This window comes from Macrobrachium rosenbergii, chromosome 54, assembly GCF_040412425.1.
Source record: "Macrobrachium rosenbergii isolate ZJJX-2024 chromosome 54, ASM4041242v1, whole genome shotgun sequence".
NCBI classification, from domain to species: Eukaryota; Metazoa; Arthropoda; class Malacostraca; order Decapoda; family Palaemonidae; genus Macrobrachium; species Macrobrachium rosenbergii.
The window spans coordinates 51,052,240-51,073,092 of NC_089794.1; the positions used below are offsets into that span (position 1 = coordinate 51,052,240).

Below are 20,853 nucleotides of genomic sequence, written 5' to 3' on the forward strand. Positions count from 1 at the left end.
AAAGCAATTCACAATTGTTCTGGATTAGTAAAATTATTAAAGAGACTAAGGAAACTGGATGGTATCCATTAGATACCATCCTCTGTTTTGAATGAGACCAGTACCAATAGTGGAGTGTATATATAATAAGTGTCTAGAACCTATATAAGTGCTATATATTAATGTTAGTGAAATTATAGTAACTATATAGTTGCATAAGAATATTAAATATATACCCATATTACTAAAAAAATACATTCAGAATTAATGTGCTGATGAATTTATGAACAATGTACATAATCATGATATTAAGAGTTAAAAATATACTGTAATACATTTACAAACAAACTCTTGTTTTCCATGAGTATAGATATCTCATAAATATTAACCTCGACTTTAGGAAATGTTTGTTATAAGAAAAATTTTATCTTCTATCCAAACAGATTAGCCAAATGATAACGGAGAGCGTTTGATTCCCGAATAGAATATAGGATTTAGGCATGGCGAAACAGTGATTCATCTACACTGCCTCGCCATGAGGTTATTCAGAGCTGAAACAGAAATTGACAGTAAAAAGTTTGACAAGTGTAACAAGAGGAAAACCTCGCAGTTGCATTTGAATCAACAGTGCCATATTTGAAATAGTGTTTACATGAAAATAGAAAAAACAAACAAAGCAAATGTTCAATAGCACTTCAAAACAGCTGAGTGCTCTTGATTTTTTTGTTTGAATTATTCGCTGTCCTTTCAGTGGATGATCAAATGTTCCTCCTTTTATCAGTAAAAGATTAAGTGCGTGCATTTCAGCCTGATATCTGGACCATTTAAGATATATTCACTGGAATTAGGTGCATAATCTATATTTTTTCACACACAAAAGCAATCTTATAAGAATTATTTATTCATCGTATATATAACTAAATAAGAAAAAATATATTTCTTTAGCTTATATTCTAATAACAGTTCTGACCTTCAGAACTGAACTTAAAACGACAACGAACAAACGAACAAATGAATAGTTTTTGTTATTCAAAAGGGAAAGTCCACTTCAGAATTAAAAACTAATCTGTGGTAAATTTTATGAGTTGTTTGATCTAGCAGGCTGCCAAGTACCAGTTTCGATCTAGCTTAGATATTGAAAATTCGTGTTTGAAATTCTGCAGAGTTCACATTTTGAATACCTTTTGTAAAGGAAGGAAATATTTTTTAACTAGCGATTTGCATCCGAATGTTCTTGACATCCGAAAGGTTATGCAAATGAAGAAATTATTATTCGATTCCAAATGGTTGATCAATGCAATAAGAACTGAAATTTCATCAAATGATAAGAGTTCACTGAAGCTAATACATATGGACTTTGCGAGCAGCATTCAGAAAAATGTTTACTAGAGTCAAAGTAAACCCATGCCAAAACGAAATAATGTTAAGAATCTTTTGCCTAGCTTATCAGAACGGCAATTGAATATATTACACCAAAACGGTTAATAAAGAAGAATGTGTTTGTGAATGGTAAGTCATCTACGGAGGCTGGGGGATTTCGCAGAATGTAAGAACATCTTTTTAATGATCACAAACAGCGGGAGTAAGTGAATCAGGCATTTGAGATAACCAACTGCCTCAGGTCAAAGAATAATTTCTCCATTTACGTAAATCATCACAGGTGTGAAAAATTCAGCGTCAAATAACATCATTGATTTCAATGATGAAGTTGATTTAGAGTTATGATTACTATATAGACAGCAAGAAAAATTTCGATTTAATAATGCCATTCTGATATAAAACGTAATTAAACGTAATGTTGTTATTGGACAGCTTCATTGATTATAAAATAACAAATATGTGGTATCATCTTATTGCAAAATAACTTAGACGACTGAGAACAATCACTGATAAGGCAACTGATGGGTCATCCAGTGCCAGTATTGGAAACAACTCTGTGATGGGAAAATGATGAAAAACTAGATGTCACTTACAATATAATGCTCAACGTTCTGAATAATGGATAGTCGTTTTTGAGTTATCTATCCTAAGGTTTTGTTATGCTTTACCCACCTCTGAAATTTCTCAATCAAAATGATTCAAACTATAAGAGGGAAAATAAGAAAACATTAAAAATATCTGTTGCTGTTTGATGCTAACGACCTCAGCCTCTTGATAAACAATGGACTCTTTTCTTATGGGAACGAAAAAAAAATAATCATCTTTAAAAGACATGGATCCAGTAGAAAATGTTCAAAATTTTGCAAAGGGATTCCCAGAGTTAAAAGCATTAAGGAATTTGCAAAACGAGAACACAGAAAATAAAGTATTTCTTCATAAGCTCTTTTTTTCAATTTTAACTCCATGATTTCTTTAAAAAAGGTTTCAAAAACCTATTCAGGTAAACTTTCCAGCATTAGATTTCCTATTCTTTGAAGATACGCCGGAATCATGGTGTTCCTCAGCATAAGTGAAATGTTTTCTGCTTTTAATCTATTTTGCACATTGAAAATAAAAATCTTAATAAAAAACGCCCAAGGGAGTTTAAATTCTTGAAATACTGGATTATTTGACTTACGTTTCCATTAAACTCCTTAACAATTTTTTGAAATGTCCATAGGAATATCTTTTCTTTGACTGCAAAAGATGCAACATTCTCAGTTTGTTGACGTCCATCTCAACAAGAAGCAAAATTCATGCAAATGTTATAGTCCTTGGAACTATATAAAAATTATTGTATATTGACATCCTCAGAATAAAACAAAAGAATACTTGAAAAATATGCATCTTCTGGACAAAGGGAATAAATTCTTTTATTTTTGAAGGCTTTAAAAATATGATGAAAGATCATACATGAAGAGAGAAACTTTCCTGAACAAGATGGAAACTCCTGCACTCAGGGTTCATTTAAACAGAATACTAAATTCTTGTAGTATTAACGTATTTTGAACAGATGAAAAAGTTTGAAGTTATCAGCATCCTTGTAAACAATATGCAAAATTCTCCAATTTACTGTCTTAGTTCTGGATTTCTCCCCAGATTGTATTATCGTAATGAATACCTAGAAAAATGGTAAACATTTAAATGAAAATTATCAGACCTCATTTAAGTTAAGATTGATCTATAATAACGATTAATGATAGAATAAAAAAAATAAAAAGAAATGAGTAAACAAGGTAATATAAAACAGCAAATTATTTCATTTTTGATTATATGCAACGGAAAAAGGAAAACAAGTCTCGACTTTTTAATGACTTATTAGGAATCGCTGCAGATAAAAGGAACAGAGAAAACTGTTTTCAAAATAATGCCAGAATATTTAGAGAGGCTCAAGAGAGAGAGATAAGAATCAGAGAGAGAGAGAGAGAGAAAAAAAAAAAATCTTTTTCGAAAAAGAAAAAAGAAAGACCGTAGTCCGGAAAGAAGCAAGTTGGGTTAATCAGGCCCATTCAATGTTGATGAGGCAAGCCTGTGTACTCCACTTTAAAAAGTCTCGTATTATAATCAGACGCGATGATCTTATAGGGTCATCTAGGAATTTTCCTTCTATCCAGACGGCTTACCAATTTTTCTTTTGCCATTTTTTCTAAGAAAGATTTTCCTAGCATTAAGAGAGCGGCTTACATAGAGATAGACTTGGGCCTATCGCCTAAACTTCTCTGTATAACTATTTATCTAATATTCATTGATTAATATTTCTTTATTGTTCAACAGTTCTATCAATCTATTCTTATTTTCTTAGTTGCAACAGCATTGATTTTTAAATTATTTTGTGCTCCCACACTATTATGAAGAGATTAAATCACTTGCCCTGAATTTCCATAGGTTTTCAACTGTCATTTCAGTTGCACTATTATCACCATGGTTTCCGCTGCAAACTATTTAGAAATAACAGAACGGACTGAGTAACAACATTCGTAATTACACCTCCACCGGCGTCCTCCCACAACCCTAAAGCCATGCCGTTCATTCAGATAGGTTGCAAGAACTAGTTAGGATTGCACTGCTCACAAAAAAAAAAAAAAAATAATGGATAAAAAGGTTTCCAACAGACCCTGAATAAGGTGCTGTGGAGATGCGAGTTCACAGAAAGTTCAACTTCTCAATGTGTTTTGGTTGCATCAGATATTTATCCTCTAAATAAAAAAAGTCCACTGGTCCACCAATTTGTTGTTTTATGCAGATACACTTGGAAACAGACTACACGTTAATAACTGGAAAATTCTTCAACAATAAAGCAGGAGAAACTTAAACAACTGATATTTTGTAAGTACGATGCAATGGTTTCCTCCTACTGAAATACTTCTGAAGTATCTGACGGGAAAGGTGAACTGACAGTAAATAAACTATGACAAAAATAACTGTGTTATTTCTTCTCAGAACTAAACCCTCCTTTTGATCCAAAATCCACCCAAATGATTTAGCCACATGCAGCTCATGTTATGTTTGCATGATTAATTAAATTTAACAAACAGTAAATTTTGATTGGCTGTATAATCATAAGATTCGTTGTTAATTATGAATATCATTTTCATTATTGTTATTCATTTTTAGGCCTTTCTTATTTCTCGCCGATTTTTAAATTTTCACTTATCCTTCCAACCATTTCAGTCTCGGTCTTCAGTGACTGACTTGCAGTCCCAGCTCTCCCTGTCATTCATCTCCTGGACTCATCCATGTTATTTCCAAGGAATTTATAATGTTTTGGCATAACAAGTTTGGGAAATATTTTAGTCCATTGTTAGTGTTAATTTGTACACTTTTTTTTGATTCAATGTAACTTTATTAACTTCGGATAATTAGGCGTCCTGAGTAACTTCCTAAGACTACCTATATAATATCATCTTTCCATTTTCTCAATTTTTTTACACAGCCATTTCACAACATTCCCTTGCACACACATATATATAAGTATATATATATAAATATATAAATATTTGTTTATTTGTATGGATGCTATAGAAATTAAACTTTCAGATACAGACCCAGAAACTTCTTATATAAGGAATCACATTATTAATTGTAAAAGTTTATATCAAATATGAAGATGTTAAAATTATTGGCCAAACAAAGGAAGTCAACGAACTGCTAATTTGGAAACGTTAAATATCAAATTACGAGTTCCGACTCTAAACAACCATTCCTCTGCTGTCCCGTTGTTTTTAGCCTAAATTTTCTGTCAGTCTTTGTACCTCTTGACGTTGTTTACTTTTAGTGTGTTTTTATCTTTGATGCTGAAATGTTGGTTGTGTGGAGCCGTCTTCAGCTGTAGTTTTATGAGTTATAATTTTTTTGCTTTTGCTTGTATGTGTTAGCGTTCTTTTTATTTATATATAATTTTGCCGAGATATTTAAATGTCTGTTTCGTTTTTATAAATTTTTTTGTACCTCTATTCTCAGTTTTAATCAAGTGTGCATGTAATTTAAGTTTGTGAGTTGTAATTTTACCATTAAAATTGTTTTAGCTTTTTTCAACTATTGGATTTTATAATCAGCTCTTATTTTATGTTAACATATTATATTTTATTTTGCAGAAAATCCTGAAGATGTGGCGATGTTGTCACGAAACGAAGGATTAAAACAAAATGCGTATCGCATCGTATTCCTGCCCTTTATCTGCTTCATCGTATGAATGAGCGCCTTGCGCGTCTGATCTGTGTTCTATATATATTCATATATGTGTGTGTGTTTATTTTATTTTCCTATAACTGATTTGTATTATGATTATCTCTCTCTCTCTCTCTCTCTCTCTCGGAGTCGTTTATATATGTGTGTGTATATATATATATTTATACACATATGAATATATATACATATATATATATTATATATACAGTATATATATGTATATATATATGTATATTTGTATATATATATATATATATATATATATATTCATATACGCGTGCGGGTGTTTATTTTATTTTCCTATAACTGATTTGTAAGTTCGGATCTCTCTCTCTCTCTCTCTCTCTCTCTCGTAGTCTTGTAACTTGGAAGATATGTAAGAGTATAAGTGTAAGGGTATACATACAATCTTTTTACTACTTGTTGTACCGTTAGAGAAGATCCTTCAATTCTCAACAACTGATCCAAATTGAAGATTCCCCCCCCCCAACCTGTGAGTGACACATCTTAATTGTCGGAAATATGGCTAACCTATGTACTGCTACAAGACCAATGTTATTCAACATTTCATATTCTTTTTTTAAAAAAAGTACCGGTATGTAAATTCAAGTTAGTAATAACATAGAGAAAAAAGTCAATGATTACTGTTGCTTTTGTTCTCGGAATTTATTGTCTGTTATTAGGAAAGAAGAAAGTAAATAGATTTGCTAGTGTTTTACGTACTTTCTATTTTTATTTTTTTTACTCCAGCCAGTACTAAGGCCAGCAACTGCCTATCGTGTTAACTTGCGATAAATTATTTAAAATAGAGTGTTAGTTTGAGGCAAAATAAATCAAATTCATTTCCAGCCAGCTGACATGGAAAGGAATGTCTCATTTAGGTGCATTTTCCGAGTCATAGCCTTAACCTCTTTATTTTAGAAAAGATTTGTCCATTTCCTCACTTAATCAGAAAATTATCTTCATACTGATCTCTCCTTTTCCTTCTTCATTTCTTTCGAGAGAGAAATGCTTTATGCTCTTGGGGCTGCACCTTGGGTTTACGGCACTCCAAATATAACTGAATTACAGAGAAAGCATGGTTCACTTACTTCAGCCAAAAGGTACGAGTTATTTATTGAGGGAATTTCAATACCTCCATCATATATTCTCAACTCTTTCTCTCGATTTGTAAAAAAAAAAAAAAAAAAAGAGGCTTCACAAAAGGGTGTAAATATCTGGAGTCCGTTCTTTCTCTCCCTTTTTTGAGGAAAAAGGAGACGGGAGTAGAAAATGAAATTCCTCAGAATACCAGACTGTAGAAATTTTATCTCCTTTTCTTCCATTTCTATTCTGGATTCTCATTTCCTAAAGAAAAGCGACTGTATTATACAATTTACCTGTATCAATTGACAAAGGACTTAATTTGAAAGCAAAGAACTCTCCTTCAAGAAGACATTGAATAAGATATTTGTAAAAATGAAAATGAATTGAAGTATGGATGAAAGTTTGGAAAGAAAACTCAGTCATTATGAAGAAGAAATAGAAATAATGATTATATCTCTTTATATCAGAGTACCAAATAGTTGAAAATCATGGTGTAAATGAGAATAGGAATAGTACCTGATAACCATACGCTATAATTTCCAACATTTGGTAAAATAACAATAAAAGAAAGATCCTTACGAGAACACAAAATTCTGGTCTATGCAAAAGAAATTTAGCCGTTCTTTTCTGGTAGTTTTATGGAAACATAGATTAGAAAAAAGATCAATTAATCAGACCACTGAGACAAAATTACTTTCCTAAGCGAGCCAAAGACAGGGGCTAACTCTCCAGGGGAGTGATCTCTATGATTTATCGGAAAGCAGAGAAGGGTAAAGGTCTTAAAATAAACACGTAAAACATCAGTAAATTTAGCATGACCTATTTTGTAGAAATTAAAATGTACAAACTGTCATATATCATCTCATCAGCTCATAGTATTTATTTAATTATCCTTTTCTTCTTTGGCGTTTAATCTCCCTCGCTTACGCTATGATCCTTAACATACTGAAGCTGCAGAAAGGCAGACCATTCCGTTGATGAGCTTCATATAAAATCAAATTATATTAAAAATACTTAAAAAAGGAAAAAAGGGTACCAAGATATAGTGACCAACTGCTAACATAGCAAAACTATACATAAAGATAAAAGAAAACAATTTGGCTGCAAATAATGAAAAAAAGATATTGGAATAAGATTTGTTACAACAATAGGGGAGATAAAATATTAAAACAGATTTGCTTCATGAAAGGTAGTATGATTTACATTGATAAAAAGATCAACTATTAATAAAAAATGAAGGAAAGGTTCATGGATTATGAATCTAATAAGAACATACATAGACAAATATAAAATATATACTTCTGATCTGTCTTGTTTTTATACTGTCAAAACACACTACAACAAACAAAACGTGTCAAGTGTATTGTTTAATTAAAATCATAACCCTGTTTTTTGGTGAAAGTTGTTCTTCTCAGTGAGAAAAAAGAGAAAATGAAGCAATTCATGAGAAAAACGGAGACTCATGTCTTTCGCTTTCACAATGGCTATTCATTGTATCAAGAACAATTATTCAAACTCCAAGACAGTTTTTAGTCAAGAGATAAACGAGGGAAGAATAATATTATTTACTTCAGGTAAGAGATGAATTATATTTTTTTTATTTTGAGTTTTTTTTTTTCTTTTCTTTTCCTCCGCGGTTTCAGCGATATTCACTTTCCTTGTCAGCGAGATGGAAATGAATTCCGGGTGGTGGGCTTCCGTCCTTCATTTGCATTGCAAGTGTAAATCATGAAAAACGTTTTCTACCGACGTTCCTCTCCGAGTACAACGTTTATTCATTCTGTACTCGGAGGCCTTTTTTCTTTTTATGTTCCTAGAAACTCAGTGGTGAATATTAAAGCTGTTGTCATATTTAGTTCCTGCAATTTTCGTGCACGCCTAAGAGATGACATCCACGTTGTTAGGGAAAACGTAAGCATTTGTGTTTTATGCATTCATTTATAGTTTATAAAATGTATGTGTAACAAAGATCCAGCATGCTGAAGAATAACTAATTCTAAATATTCATACTACACAGCAATGTAAAACCAGTAAGCTATACCTTATTCCACGAGTATATGCCAGAAAGGTAATATACGTAATCTTAACGTACCGTAGATGTGAAGGACTGGTGCTTTGTTTACCTTCTCAAGTTGGTTATCGATTACCTCCGAGAATCAAGGATATTTGACTCATATATATCATAAGCTATGAAGAAAACAAATATCTGAATTGACATTTATACAAAGACAGATAAATTGTAATGATGCGGATATTTATTTTTAAACAGAAAAATATGAGAATCTGACTAAAATATCGTCAAGCCAAAACTACACTTCGTTAAAAAAAAGTTTTTTCGCTTTACGTTAACAATGACTTTAGTATAGAAATCCCAGGGGGAAAATGTATTTGTCTTTGCTAATAAAATAAAATAAGGTTTATGAATGCTGCTTTGTGTAAGAAAGTCCCGATTAAAAGACTGTAGCATGCCACATTTTGATCAATACCGACAGACGGACAATAAATTGGCATTAGCAGGAGGGACTGAGGAGCAAACTCTTTGCCGGCATTAACACGCGAACGCAAACCTGGGGTCTATCGTCATAGAGGAGCTGTCGGTGTTTTCAAACAAGTAAAAAATGCGCCGAAGTTTCTTTGCAGCGTATAATGCTGTGTGAAAACTCTCAGCCAGGACCCATGAAACTCTCAGCTGCGGCCCAGGAAACTTTCAGCCACAGCCCGGTAGTGGCCTGTTTTGTTGGCACCCATAGCGTTGCCAGACGCACGATCATGGCTGACTTTAACCTTAAATAAAATAAAAACTACTGAGGCTAGAGGGCTGCAGTTTGGTATGTGTGATGATTGGAGGGTGGATAATAAACATACCAATTTGCAGCCCTCTAGCCTCAGTAGTTTTTAAGATTTGAAAGCGGACGGACAGATAAAAAGCCATCTCAATAGTTTTCTTTTACAGAAAACTAAAACCACACGCTTCTGAGATAGATCCTTCCTTCCTGAGGCTCAGTATCTCGCTTTCAACCCAGGGATTCTTTTCTCTCAGAAGAGAGTTAGAGAGAACGCGCCAAATACACAGGGATAGGTCAAACGCTTTCAATGAAAGAAGACGCGGATCTAGGGGAACATCTCGTTTATTTCTCAGCTTTTTCATCTTTACATATATATATATATATATATATATATATATATATATATATATATATATATATATATATATATATATATATATATATATATATATATATATATATATATATATGTAAGGGACGCCTGGAACGCTTCACTTACAAATAAAAGCAAATAAACAATTTACTCTGAAAACTATGGAAACATTGTTATACTTGAGTTTCAATAATATGTTTTAGGACTGACGATTGCGTCTGTGATCATTGCAAGTCACGCATCTTCGGGACCATACAATACGCATAGTTTATTGTAACATTCCATCCTCTGTGACTTGAAAACAGTCGAGAGATTCTGATATTGGCACCGTCAGAAATATTCCAGTTTCATGATTTGAATGCTGTTTATCTTCTGTTCTCTAACAGCGTCAAAAGGAAAAAATTTATCATTCTTACTTGTAAACCTGTCATTAAATGTGAAAGATAAATTTACTTGTAGATTTTCATCAGTCACGACAGAGACCGAAAGAGTAAATAGCAGAAGAATAAATTGTTCATTTATTTATTTTGATAAAGAATTACTCTCAGTGAGAGATTAGAGTGATGTAGAGTTTATCGAAACCGTAGTCAAAAAGTTTACTATGACATATAATGAATGCTCTTCAAGATGTTTCATAAAGAGCATTTGTAATATCACTAATTATCGATAACAAATTTTCACAAGAATTATACCGAAATATTTTTCTGAGCAAATGCCGGTATCATACTACTCTCCGCCCACCTGAGTTTACAATTGAATCCGTCGGCCAACCACGAGCACTTACTAATTTCAACGATATTGACTGCGCATATTTTACTGTCACTTCAGAGCAACAGACTATTATGTATATGTAAAGCTTCTTCATTCCCTAATGTATACAAAAAAAAAAAAAAACCTGACCGAGGAGACAGATGTTGGGTTATCTAATAATACTAAGGAGTAACTGAGGTTATTTATGTCCTACCATTTGTTCTCCTGTCTTCCATCCCTTATGCTTTTGCTTCGTTGCTCACCATCTCCTAATCCTTTTTGGCCAACCTTACATGTAAGAATATAGAGGAAGGCAGAATTAGTCAGTATAGGAAAGATTTTATGAAAAACACGAAGTAAAACGGATTAACAGAGGAGCTTAATTCGTTACCAGGGAGTGTCAAAGAGCGATATCTACGAGAATGTTATAGGTAGGTATACCTTTTCTTCATCCCTATGCTCATTTTATTTCCTTCTGATTTACATCTTTCAGAGGATCAGAAATGAGATTGCAAGTATTTTCCATTCAGGTTTACTTCTTAATGAGCCTCGAGGAGAATTAAATTCTTGTTTTGTCAGAGAGACACATTCACACAAACACACACACATATATAAATGGACAGACAGACAGACAGAGAAGTGTTGGCAAGTCTACAAATCATTGCGGTATGAGTCTCTACGGCGATAAAGTTGCAAATGAAATCCTCTGTCAATCCACCATATCAGTTCTCCTTTGTGTTTTTTTTTCATTAGTAGCCATTTTTCTCTACTTTTTATTTCTTTGATACTTGTCGACATTTACTCTACCTTCAAAGGCCGCATTTTATAAGTTACAAAATATAGGTTATTCCTTTGGAGAAAAATATCCACTGTAAGCTCTTCTTCAAATGTTAGCTGTTTCTTGAATAGTGAACATTTTTTCCTAAAATCTTCGACATAAACTTTTTAGTCGTTATAAACACCTTGAGTAAATTCGATGGCTTTATGAATTACAGACATCGCAATACTTCTGTGATTCAATTTTAGTGACCTGAATGGCTTCATCATTCTCAAACAAGTTTACAGCAAACGTAATACTTGAAATGTTGGGTTAGGCGAGAAATGGATAACTTATGCAAAAATAAAACAAAATGATTCTGTTAAGTTGTGTGTAATTACATATTTCCCTCATTTCTGAGGGACTGAATCTAAATTTTTTTTTTCCAGTATTTCATCCTTCCATCCTCTGTGGTCTGTGTATTTAGAGAAGAATTGGTAAAGAAGTGAACACCAGTTCTCGCTGAACGAGAAAATACCCCAGACTCTTATGAAACGGGAGTCTGTCTCTTGGAAGACTCATTTCATTCAAGCCTCATGGTTGTTTTTCATGGAACCTTTTAAAAAAAAGAGAGAGAGAGAGAGAGAGAGAGAGAGAGAGAGAGAGAGAGAGAGAGAGAGAGAGAGAGAGAGAGAGAGAGAGAGAGAGAGAGAGAGAAGTTAAAACCGTAAATGTCACTACTTGGGTGAATCCACGATGCCTGTCCCGGAAATAAGGGGAAAGGTGGCTCTGAAACTTAATTTTGATTCGATTTTTATCAGAGTTCTCACTTTGTTTTTGTATTCACACCAATTGTCTGTGAGCTAATGGAAGCATTCTTTGGCATGTTGGATTTCAGCAACTTTCGCCTCTAATTGGATAGGTACTTGGAATTCATTGTTATTATTTTAATAATTGCAAATTAACTAGATTTCTCTTAAATAAAGGGACAAGTAAAGGAACTCGGTCTTTATTTTTTCCAATAAACTTGAGATCACATGTTAGCTTCCATTATCGTACATCTGGCAAGGTTTGAAGACGTTCCGGCCGAAGAAAATATAACTCATGCATAATTCACAATACGTCTCTCCAGTTGCCGTAGGCAGTTTATTAGATAAAAAACGACTTGGATAGGGAAAGATTTTTATTGCATCGACACTAGAATTCAGACAATATGCACTACGGATTTCATAACACAGTAATCGACGAGACTACCAGTCTCCTGCAGTACTGTTCATAAAGAATTTGGTAGTTTTATGTTTATGTTAAGTCTCATTGTAGTATTATTTTTCCGCGATGCTCATTTCACTGCTTAGTATTTGAAATAATGGGCGAAATTCTCATTTTCTCAAATACAAAGCTGATTTCCCATCCTATTCAGGTAAGCCTAAGTGCAGTGATATACTGGTGACCTAACTTTGTGAGGAGTAAAGACGATATATTTTGTGATTTTACGTTATTCTTCTGATTTATTGTTTACTAAGATATTTTTCTTAATTCATTGTTCAGGTGAACAATACCTATAAATAAATGACCTCCCAAAATTAGTTAGAAACAATGAAAAAGTGCTAACACATAACAGAAACTTTTGGATCCTGGATTAACCTTGACAGTCATTAGGCGAAGTAATGGTTCACCAGCAAGGCGAAATGTTGATCATTTGCATATAACTTCAGACCCCGAGACAAACTCAGTATTAGAAGTACCTAACAAACCGAAATTTCATCCATGTATCACTAACCACAAATACTTGGAACCAAGATCGGGTTCCTTGTACTTTATTAAAGTTACAAATAGATGATCCATTATGACGCATATCACGGAGACTTAATTTACAGAACTACCAAGTTTTAGTTTTGTTTTAGTATTTCATGAACTCCCGTTTATTCTCATTTAAGTCACCGAATCTCTGAAATAGCTTGATGATAATTAACAGAGTATAACCCTAACATGCAACTGCAAACTTGTAGAGCCATCTATGAAATTACATATCATTTTTGCCTCTTTCTCTCTTTTTGACATTTGACAACTTTCCTCTTTGTGGGAGGTTAGCGTTAAAGTCTAATTGTCTCCAATCTCGGCCTTTCTCGTCGTTTATATTTCACAAAAACTTCTTCTCTGTCATTGGTGTACAGGAAATACCTCCCCTCTTTCAGTTCCAAAATTCTTTTTTCTTTCGATCAGACTGGACAATTATCCCATCGACCATTGTGCTTGGTTTTTCTCAACAATGACCCCTTTCGTTTAACATGTTCAAAGATAAACTATATATATATATATATATATATATATATATATATATATATATATATATATATATATATATATATATATATATATATATATATATATATATATATATATATATATATATATATATATATATATATATATATATATATATATATATATATATATATATATATATATATATATATATATATATATATATATATATATATATAAATACATACATACATTGCATACATATTATATATATATATATATATATATAGTATATATATATATATATATATATATACATACATACATACATACATACATACATATATATATATATATATATATATATATATATATATATATATTATACTATATATATATATTTGATCTTTGACTATGTTGTAAACGAAATGGTTATTGTTGATTAAAACCGAGCATACATACTATATATATATACGTACTGATATACAGTGTATATATATATATATATATATATATATATATATATATATATATATATATATATATATATATATATATATATATACGAACTTCATCATTTTGGCATCTGTGAAGAGGTGGTCATACATTGCACCCTGTCTTACTGAACATAACAACTTTACACATATGACTAATTCATTGCGTTTGCTTTGATTTAATGAAATTCATTCCAAATTCCCATTAACAGAGTCCATTATATATTAAATTAACACCACCTGCTTTTAAATTTTTTTATATTATTTATTATATATGATATATATATATATATAAATATATATATATATATATATATATATATATATATATATATATATATATATATATAGTACATGTATATATGTATATATATAATCTCATTAATTTTACCAACTGAGAAAAATATACACAACACATACATATATATATATATATATATATATATATATATATATATATATATATATATATATATATATATATATATATATATATATATATATCTCTAGTGCAAGTAATTCTTAGAATCTCCACATTCAGTACTTTACTCTACAATGGCCTTGAAAGATAACCATGAACATATAAAACAAAAAATAAAAAGAGTTATACAGAAGCTGAGGTCTCTTTCTCAAAGGGAAGTGCGTGAAACACGTGGATACAAAATAGGTATATTTACATGACAGACAATTTAATACACGTTAAATTGCTGCTGCAGAAGTCCTCCCGGGGGGAGGGGGGGGAGAAAAAGCTTGGAAATGCCAGGAACATGGACCAAGGAGAATTCTGCCACGATCGTCCTTCTGAAACGATATGAGGACCCAGGTTACAATCTAAGGCTGGAATTTGGGAATGCTTTGCTTGAGTCACGTGAGGCGTAAGGACATCCTCGAGGCTTGACTAGTAACCCAGAGCAAGAAGGCAGTGAGCACGTGGGCCAGGATTGAGACCAAGAAGGTCAAGGGAATACCAAGTTACAGGCCCAGAAGTTTAATAAATGCACAAGAGGCGAACATAGCGATGACTAAGCAACTCTTTCGGTACTACATAGTAGGAGCGTAAGGCTGACGTCTGCATCCAGCGTCGTCCAAGTCCTTCTCCGTGTCTTCTGCCAGGGTTCACATGTGCGTGTGTAGACAAAAGCCTCCCCACCAAGGAACTACGCTCAGGTCGTAGGTCGGGTGCGGGAAGGAAGGCGCCCTTGTGATGATGAAGGGCTGCAGTTGAGTTTCTGCTCGCTCTGGGATTTGTAATTCCCCACTCGAAATGGATACTGGCCACGTGGTTGGAGTACAAAGCAAAGGGCAGCTACGTCCATGTGGCGATGAGGGAAAGAAAGGGAGGGGGGACGTCTGAACTCGTGACCTACATAGCGACTGGGTTGTGTGTGAGAGCGAACTGGCGCCGTGGCCTTTTATTACTTCTGGCCGGGTGTAGGGGGGCCGATGGCCTGACCAGGTCACAGCTCCTGTACCAAAAGAAAGGGTGCCAGCCAGTTACTGCCCTAGGCTAAGATTATCTCCTGAGCATGCCTTAGAACCCTGAATTTGCTTGAAACCTTAAACCAGATTTCACTACCCTCACAGGTTCATATAGAAAAGAGGCCTATCTCGGCCAAGCAAAGCAGAAAGGAGGGCCCTTTTAGCTGTTAGCGCTAATCTTTTTGACTCACTCCTGCAAGATGACATCGCACCTTCAATCGGGTGCGGATGTCGATAACAGCAAAAATGAGCGAAGAAAACGCTCGACTTTACTCTAGGTCCTGCTTTGCTACAACTGTTATTTTACTTTATTTACAAAACTCTGCTGCAATACTGATCGATGACAAACTGAAAGTTTACTCTAGGTGCAGAGTGCAATTTAGAACATACTATAAAAAAGGCACCCTTACTTGGAAACTAATTATTGCTGAAATACTTCATAAGTGCTGACCTTACAAATACTTTACTCGCTTTACTTTACTGAGGGTAATAAGGCACTCGACAAAATAAACAAAGAACACTTCAAAGTCCCAAAATAACAAAAAAAAACTAAAAAAAGAATAAAAGGCAGGATGTAAAATGGAAACAAATGTAAATCAGCTAACTGCTTACTGCTATGCTAGAAATACATGCATAAAGTTAGTTGTGCCTTGAAGAGGCGGTATAAGTGGCAATACAGCGTTGATTTTAAATGATATCCCCTTTACTAGAAATTGTAATAACAAAATGCAATTCTTCTTTCCAATCGGTGGACAATAATTATTTACAAACTCGATGAGTAGCTAATATCTCCAGAAAGCGCTAAATTAAGTGACAGGAGTTTGACGGCTTGCTAGTGGCCGAGCAAAGAGATTATTCAGCAGTTTTAATTCGCTAAACTTAATGCTAAATTTTTACTTCACGACCTACAACTTCCGGTGTAAGCTATAAATGAATGCTTTATTCAGTATGAATGAAAGAAACAAATGAAGGGCGGGACAGAAATAGGTTTCTCCATAAAAAAAATAACTCAATAAATAAAATAAAAAGAAAACTAAACAGAATGACAAGCGAAGGACGTGACCTCTTACTGAAGGGTGGGACACGCCGCTGCTATTAAAAAGGTAACATTAAAACTCACAAGGGCAGGAGTCTTGTGACTCGAGATTTGTTAACAAATAGAAAAAAAAATTAAATGAAAGAGTAAATGATATAGGCAGAAGAGCGAATGATAACAGAGTGAGATATCTTATTGTTTATGTATTAATTTAACGTCCGTCGCCAATAGACGACGGTCAGAACTAACTCTCAGCCCAAGGACTGGGAAAGGAAACCCAAAGGGCGCAACCTCTTCAGGAAGAGCTGACATGCCTGCCTTGTGTCAGGAGTGCGGCGTAAGAGGCGTGCCACTTCCCTCTATACCTCTTACCTCTAAAGTAAAATGAAGAATGCATTTTAAAGGGGATGATATCCCATATTTGAGACTGCCTCTTGTGGTGGCCCGGTAATTAGGGAAAAGTGTAAAAGGAAAGATCGACAGAGGATGGCGGATAGAAGTTCCCAAGGACAGGAAGAAGATAGCGGAAGGCCTTGACATCTCTTCTGGATGAAGGTGCCAAGGCGTTCAAAAGATGAAGGGTGGCCCTATGCCAGTTGCACAGGTGCCAGAGGAGCTCGGGAGCTCATTGTGGACTACCTGCGATCGCCCACACCGTGGTAATTCCACGCGAACCTCTCCTCCTTGGACCGTTGTCCTTGGCGGAGCATCGGAGGCCCGAGCCGAAGAGGCGGCAGGGGTGCCATCTGGGTCAGCTGCTGCGACCACTGACACAGGAAATTTTGCTGCTCCAGCTGGACGTGTCCCGGCGCCTTTCGCCAGAGTTCATCAAACAGCGAGGCAGGGCAAAATCATGACTCGCGACAGTATCTGCGGCAGACAGCGAGAGAGAGGGGACGGACGGAGGGGGCGTGGTTGACTCGCATGCAGTGGTGACCAACTCAGACCCGGGTTGTGAATCCGTGCCTTTGGTTGAGCCTCCGCTGGGGTCAGGAGAACCCGTCTCTCTTGCTACCGACACTGGCAGTGGCACCAGGCGGGCGAAGAGGTGGGGTTTGGAGTTGGATCCCTTGGAGGGGGATCAGGGGTGTGCTCTGGTACTGACATTGGCACTGGCGCTGGTAGCGATGTGGTAGTAGTCTCGTCTGTCTGGACGGACGGAGATTGGCACTGCTCAGTGCACCCAAAAGGCAATGGCAGAGGAGTTGATAGGCAAGATTCTCCTGAAGGGAGATCTGGCTGGGGCCTCGGCACTGGCACTGATGCCGTGCGGGCACTGGACTTCAGTTTGGAGAGTTATTTGTGGAATTTGGACCACGGAATTATGCGTGGTTTGGAGGGGACGTAAAGTCCTGGCCCAGGAGGACATCATAGCCTCCTGGAATGTGTTTCACTATGGCGAGACGAAGGGTCCTGGCTCTGTGGGGTCGGCTGACCCTCAGTTGGACCATAGGGAGGATCATTTTGAATTCATTGATACCCTCAATTGTGATGAGTTTGCGTCAGTTTATGATAGCTCCATAGGGAACTTTGTCTTTCCTTATGAGGGAAATTTGTGCACCAGAGTTGTCAAATGCCTTAACCTGGTGTGCTGAGTATCTACCTTGAGGAGGTGCCACATATATGGGACCCTCTGCAGGGGGGCCTAAGGACTCGGGATTCGTAACTGCCAGGGCAACGGCAGGATTACCAGACTTATTATTTCTAGGGTATTTTGCCCATGAGGGAGAGTGGCCATAAACCTTGCATGCCGTGCAAAAGGTTTGGCTGAAATCTCTTCGCACTGCCCCTGCAGAGGGCGCAGGTGACTTATTAGTTGGTTCCCCGGGGAGAAAGAGGCTCTGGGCGTTTATTTCAGCATTGTTCTTTGGAATGCCCGATCTTTCTACAGAACCCGCACACAATGGGTTTCTGTGATTACTTACATTCTTCGCGGAGGGCACCGAAGGCAAGCGGGTGGATTAATTCTGCGCTGCAGGGATCTCCTGGGGGTGATGAGTAGCTATCCCAGTCGGCAATCACGACCCACCAACAATACCGTGGGCTCCTTCTCAGCAATGTGCGTGGTGAGGGCCAGAGTGATGGAAGTGGAAGTGCTCTGTTTTCATCTGTTCAATTGCCTGGGTGAAGTGCATGCTTACGGACTCGACCATTTGGCATGGGCGAGCTCGGACTGGTAGGCCCAGATCTGCCCAGGTCTGATTTACTTCTTAACGCCCTTGCCGCGCGCCTCCTCCAGCGTTCAGGGTGCCCGATGCGCCTTGACGATAGTCTGGCAGACGACATCCCAATTTTCTTGCTCCTCCGGTGGGAGAGCTTTGTAAGCAATAAGGGCCTTCCCTCCAAGGAACTTGCCCAACACCAGGGAGAGTTCAGCTGCACTCAGGGGGCAGGCCTTTAAGACTGTCTCGGCGGTGTCGAGCCACACCTCGGGCTCGACCTCCGTCCGGCCACAGCATGCAAGGCCGAGAGCCTGGCTACTAAAAGCGCTCATCCCTGGGTGGCGGGTGGAGGCGAAAGACCATGCCCCGTTACAACTGCGAGAGGATTCATGGGCACGCTGCTTGTCCCGCACCTTCCCTCTCTGCTTCTTCTCGTTTCTCTTGAGCCTGTCTCGCTGCTTCTCATTCCTGTCTTTCTGCTTCTTCTCGTCTCTCTCCTGAGCCTGTCTCTCTAGCTGTCTCGTTTTCTCTTGAACCTATCTCTCTGCTTCTCGTTCCTGTCTCTCTGCTTCTTCTCGTTTCTCTTGAGCCTGTCTCTCTGCTTCTCGTTCCTGTCTTTCTGCTTTCTCTCATCTCTCCTGAGCCTGTCTCTTTGCTTCTTCTCGTTTATCTTGAGCCTGTCTCTCCCTGTGTGCTGTGCATCCTCTCCTGTGCCCAGTCTCTTAGTTCTCTCCCGGAAGGCGCGTTCCTTCCGGAGGACATGAAGAAACAGAGAAATCCTCCTCTGCTGAGATCTTGTCGACATTTTGCAGGTGGGAGGATGCAAGTAACACACAGAATTAATTTTCCAGAGCTGGCCAGGAACTTGGAATTTTCAAGGGCATGAATGATCTCCCGCCCTGGCACAGCGGGCTACAGCGGGGAATTAGGAATGGGAATTCTCCGGTCTCCCAAATTACCAACAAAGCGGGCTTATTTGGGGACGATAATGAGCAAATGATTGGTCTCCCAAGGTACTGACAAAATGGGCTGACTTGGGGACGAGATTGGAATATATAGGTCTCCCGAATTACTGACGAAGCGGGCTTATTTGGGGACGATAATGAGTAAATGATTGGTCTCCCAAGGTACCGACAAAACGGGCTGACTTGGGGACGAGATTGGAATATCTAGGTCCTGAGATTCCGGCACAGACGGGGAGGTCTGATGGCGAGCGCTAGTTTTACTTACTTATGGGAGAAGTTTTATTCTCAATGGCAATTAGGTGGGTGGTAATCCCAAATTCATAACAGATATGCAACACACACAGCCATAGTAAAAGCACAAAACAAAACAAACAAAAAACAGAACAATACAGAACATATAATGTCAGACCCCCCAATAATGCAACCAATTTGGCGGAGCGAGCTGAGGGAAAGTAAAGTAAAATCAAACAAACAAATTTTCACACATTTCCTAACTGGGCTATGAATGTCGGTCAAGGCCGTTTGCCTCCCAGTCTGTTTATCTGATAGGCCGCTGGGCCAGTTGTCTGCAACAAATGAATGAATGAAGTTAATGTTTGTAAACAGACTCGGTACTTCCCGGAACGGAGGGAATGAAATGACGGTTGTTGACCTCTATCAGCCCTTCGCGTTAGCCTAGCATAATATACGATTATGCCCTATTTCTAAACAAGAGAGAGAAAGTAAAAATGAGTCAACGATGCTAGTCTGACTTTCGAACACGTGTTTGCAGTCGATTTCTCGCGCCTAATTAAGGATTTTATTTCGAAATCACAGGTTTTCACAGGAGGAATACGCACACTATTCCTTTAATGGGTTAGCACCTAAATGACCTACTTGAATAGCATGCAAACCGCGTGCAAAAGCTTTCAAAAGCTAAATTTTGGCGATCCTCTCGTTTTCCTTTGACATCGCCTACCCATACAAAAGATTCCTAGAGTTTAGTCACATTTACCTAAGTGTCTTACACTAAATAAACACAGTTTACTTACAGACTGCCTTGGCCTGTTGCGCTGGCTTTTCAAAGGTTCGTAATCTGTCTCGTATCCAGCTTAGCTGAACTAATTGCTGATTT

At 36.6% G+C, this 20,853-nt stretch overlaps 1 protein-coding gene across 1 annotated transcript; it reads right to left on the reverse strand.

Moving 5' to 3' along the window:
• Positions 1-17,623: 17,623 nt before the first annotated feature.
• Positions 17,624-18,772, reverse strand: LOC136834672 (uncharacterized). The gene is made up of 3 exons (XM_067097259.1): positions 18,754-18,772; positions 18,216-18,401; positions 17,624-17,871 (listed from the first exon to the last, which is right to left on the reverse strand). The coding sequence occupies exons 1-3, from the start codon at positions 18,770-18,772 to the stop codon at positions 17,624-17,626; spliced, it is 453 nt and encodes a 150-aa protein (XP_066953360.1).
• Between the last annotated feature and the right edge of the window lie 2,081 nt (positions 18,773-20,853).